General features: G+C 44.6%; 1 protein-coding gene across 1 annotated transcript in view; it reads left to right on the top strand.

Annotated features, from left to right (window-relative positions):
* The window catches only part of WDR59 (WD repeat domain 59), a 121918-nt gene that overhangs the window by 42265 nt on the left and 75208 nt on the right, over positions 1–4445 (top strand). The window contains exon 7 of the mRNA XM_008067730.2: positions 4087–4175. Coding sequence (XP_008065921.1) covers positions 4087–4175 — 89 coding nt within the window. The remainder of the gene's footprint in view (positions 1–4086; positions 4176–4445) is intronic.

Genomic DNA, 4445 nt, shown 5'->3' with positions numbered 1-4445 from the left:
CAGTGGCCACTCCTGGTCACCACAGCCTCGACCTGCTGGGCTCCGGCGATCCTTCCGCCTCAGCCTTCCAAGTAGCTGGAATTACAGGCATGCGCTACCACACCTGGCTGATTTTTTTGATTTATTGTAGAGATGAGGTCTCGCTGCCCAGGCGGGTCTCAAACCCGCGGGCTCAGGCAATCCACTCACCTCAGCCTCCCAAAGGCGCAGGATTACAGGCTGAGCTACCGAGCCCGGCTCCTACACTTTTTTAATTAAAGAAACTGGGTTGTTTGTCCTGTGGTTTCTCCATGATCTAGATTATACTGATTATATCCCCATGGTGTCATTTAATATGGACAAACTAAGAATCTTTGACATTACTTTCTGATTGATCTGTTTTCACTGAATACTTAGAGTTAACTATTTTTGCATTCCTCTATTGGAGCTACTAGGGAATGTTCCCACATTGGTATGTTTATGTTCCTGAAACTAGAATGTGGGTCCAGAACTGATATAACTTACAGTGGGTTAGCATTATCATCAGTATTTTGGCATCCTTGGTGAAAACATCTATTCTCTCCAATTTTTATTCCTTATCTTTTCTTCATACATTTGAATACACATTTGGTGTTTGCTCCAAAATGGTTCATTTTTCCTCTCTACCTCTATACCTTGTTACTTAAAGTAGTTTAGCATTGTGATAGTATTAGGTAGCTGGATTATATGATCTGTGAGGTTAGGGACTATGTCTCCATGTCTGTCTTATTTAGTGCTATATACTAGTGTCTGCATTTGTGCCTGATCCAAGGAGATGCTTAATACAGTTCCACCTGTCTCCCTTCCTCCCTCCCTCCCTCCTTCCCTTCCTTCCCTCCCTTCCCTCCCTTCCTTCCTTCCTTCCTGAGTTGGAGTCTCAATCTGTCACCTAGGCTGGAGTGCAGTGGCATGCTCATGGCTACCACAGCCTGACCTGCTGGGCTCAGGTAATACTTCCTCCTCAGCCTTCTGAGTAGCTGGAACTACAGGCATGTGCCACCACGCTAGCTACTTTTTTTTTTTTTTTTGTAGAGATGGGGTCTTGCTATGTTGCCCAGGCCTGGGCTCAGGCAATCCTCTTGCTTCAGCCTCTCGAAGTGTTGGGATTATGGGCATGAGCCACTGTACCCAGCCTTCCTGTCTTTCTAAGACCTCTACTGGATTTCTAAAACTGCAGATAATGCTCAACCCTGTATATACTATGCTTTTTCCTATAAATAGACTATGATAAGGTTTAATTCATAAATTATGCATAGTGACTAACAACAATAATAACAACAATAGCTAATAATAAAGTAGAACAACTATAACAATATACTACAGTAAAGTTTATGTGAAGTGGTCTCTCTCTTAGTATATCTTATTGTACCATGGGTAACAGAAACTGTGGGAAGTGAAACTGCATATAAGCAGAAATTATATAAATGTTTGTTGCATGGATATAGAATCAGACACCTGTGCTTCTGTGCTAAGTGCTTAATGAATCCATTGATCTGTCCCCCACAGCTCCCAGGTGCTTATGATCTGAGACAGACTGGCTGCTAAGGACAAACAACTGAATAAAAATACCAATGGCCTATAAATGCCTAAATCCCATTCCCCTGATTTTGTTATCGAGATATACAGGTTTCTGGACTAAATTGGTTTTAGGGAAACTCTAAAAAGGAAGATGGTTCTTTTTTTCTGGTCCATTTGTTCTAGGACGGTTTTTTGTTTTGTTTTGAGTCAGAGTCTCACTATCACCCAGGCTGGAGTGCAGTGGCATGCTCATGGCCACCACAGCCTCAACCTGCTGGGCTCAGACAATCCTTCCATCTCAGCCTTCCAAGTATTGGAACTATAGGTGTGTGCCACCATGCCCAGCTAATTTTTTGATTTATTGTAGAGACAAAGTCTTGCCAAGTTGTCCAGGCTGTCCCTGGGCTCAGGCAATCCTCAGCCTCCCAAAGTGCTGGAATTATAGACGTGAGCCACCGCTCCCGGCCCTAGTGCCTTCTTTTCTGTTATGGGTCCTTCCAAAGAATAGAAGCAGGAGACTGCTTTCCTTTTGGCACCTCAAGAGTGGTTTCTGTTTTTTTGGATGAGAAAGCAGGCGTTTATTAAGAAGACAGAAAAGCTCCCACAACGGGATGGTTGCCCAGTGTGGTTTCTTAGTGGTGGCAGAGCTACCATGGGAGAAAAGGGGCAAATGAGAAGCACGTGGACCTTGGTAAGCTGCAAGATGTAACATTCCCTGAGAGGTGCAGCCATGGTCCTGCCTGCTCACCAGAGTCTGTGCTCCTCATCTCTCAGTGAGTATATCGTTTATGCCCTGGGATAGGGAGCCATGTTTGTATGACTCTAAAGTGTTCTCTGTGTCTGAGAGCTCTTATAGCCTGGGACTTCCATTTGACCCTGGTGTAACAATCCTAGTAAAGCAGATTGGATGAGAGGGTTCCCAGAGTCCTTTGGAGCCTCATGTTCCGATGCATCTATCCCCTTCTCCCAATCCCCCCGAGAAAAGTGTAGTCTCTTGGACCCTGCAAGTAACTCTGTCAAGAAGGAGGTAGAACAAGCTCTTATTACTCACTCTCTCCTCCAGCTCTTATCCTTTCTTGGAAAGAAACTGCATCTCCTGAGCAATACTCTGCCTTGCTTCATATTCAGTGGTCTCTACCATTGGTTCTTGGATGACTTAAGTTGCCCTGTGACTCAGGAAAAAAAGGACAAACAAACAGCTTCACCAAAACCAACACAGCATAACCTTGGGCAGGTACAGGTTCTGGGCCTACCACCCTATTTCCTATTAGACTGACTCCTTACTCTGTCATACTCTCTGAACTTCTCAGATCAGGTAGTTCTTCAGAACCCTGGATCTAGTATTGCTGTTCCCAGTAATAAACACCCAGTCAAGGGAAAAGGTGACAAAGCAGTGATATCATGTGTGATGTGAACAAGGACAGGAAGGAGAGCCTTTAGTTTGGTTCTGATTTGGTTCTTGATTAACTTGTTTTATTTTTTAAGAGTCAGCTGGGGGCCAGGCACAGTGGCTCACGCTTGTAATCCCAATACTTTGGGAGGTAGAGGCGAGAGAGAATTTCCTAAGCCCAAAGGTTTGAAACCAGCCCGGGCAACTTGGTGAGACTTTGTCTCTACAATAAATCAAGAAAAATTAGCCAAGTGTAATGGTGCATGCAAGTAGTTTCAGGTTTTTGGAAGGCTAAGGTGGAAGGATTGCTTGAGCCTAGCATGTTGAGGCTGTGGTGGCCGTGAACATGCCACTGCATTCCAGTCTGGGCAAGAGTGAGACTCCGACTCAAAAAAAAAAGAGAGTCAGCTGGGAGTGCCACTATGTCCCAGTTTTCCATATGTCTCAGCTCTTTCTGGCATCTCCCATTATGCCTTTTGTCCTAAGCAGCTATTTTGACACTAATGTATTAGTGACACTATTGACAGAGAGGGGAAAGGACTGATTCACACAATGCCAAGGGCACTTTCTTTCCCTTACTCTGGGCGGTGCAAGTAGCCACATCTGATACTGCTGATGGGGAGATGGAATCAGGGTGGGGGCATGTAAACCCTGGAACAGAATTGGTCAGCACTGGGACTTGGTCTACAACCGACCTTCAGCTTGAGACTGTGTTTTTCCAAGACTGTCCCTCCAAAAAAAAAAGTGATGAGCTGGTGTGAAAGCTGAGGCGCTTCCAATTAGAAGTGCAAGCAGGTGTCATTGGGGATATGGAGGGGTCAGGTTGTGTGACAAATCAATTAGCAGCCAGTAGTGCCGCGCTCAACCACTGCTCTGTGATAAATGACATTTTCCTGCTGATTCTGCTCAGAGTAACCTGTAGATTTTTTTCTTGATATTATTTCCTCAATTAGGCAACTATGATCCTGTTCCCATGTGTTAATTCATTAATTTTTTGACTTCATTTTATCTCTAATGGTGGAGTTGGTGCAGTCATGGAAACTTGAAGGGTTTTGTGCTTATCCAACCAGAACTCATTATATGACTCCCTTGGATGCACTCCGCTCTTGCTTCCAAAAGCACGGAGGGCAGAAGCTTTCTTCCATGATTTTTCTTTGCAGCGGGTGCCTCCCAGGTCAAATGGAATAAAAAAAATGCCAACTACCTTGCCACCAGCCATGACGGCGATGTACGGATATGGGATAAGAGGGTGAGTAATCTCTTTGTTTTCCCCCAGTTGGTCTTTGGTCCCTCCCAGAGAGTGTGAAGATAATTTTATGAGTCCCAGGATTTGCCTTGAGAGTCCTGGGGACCCCGTGCAGCATGGTAAATGGGCATATTTTTTTTTAATCAATATTTTTTATTATGATATTGTGGTACAGTTAAGGGTTAGGTATACAAATATGCTTCATTCAGGCACCCTTGTTGATAAGGGGTGTCTCCCCATCCCCAGACAGGTACTTACTACCGTTAATCCCAC

Source organism: Carlito syrichta, unplaced genomic scaffold (assembly GCF_000164805.1).
Source record: "Carlito syrichta isolate Samal-C Ts95f unplaced genomic scaffold, Tarsius_syrichta-2.0.1 Scaffold309739, whole genome shotgun sequence".
Lineage (NCBI taxonomy): Eukaryota > Metazoa > Chordata > Mammalia > Primates > Tarsiidae > Carlito > Carlito syrichta.
The sequence above is the reverse complement of the archived record's forward strand: the minus strand, read 5'-3'. Positions and strand labels throughout refer to the sequence as shown.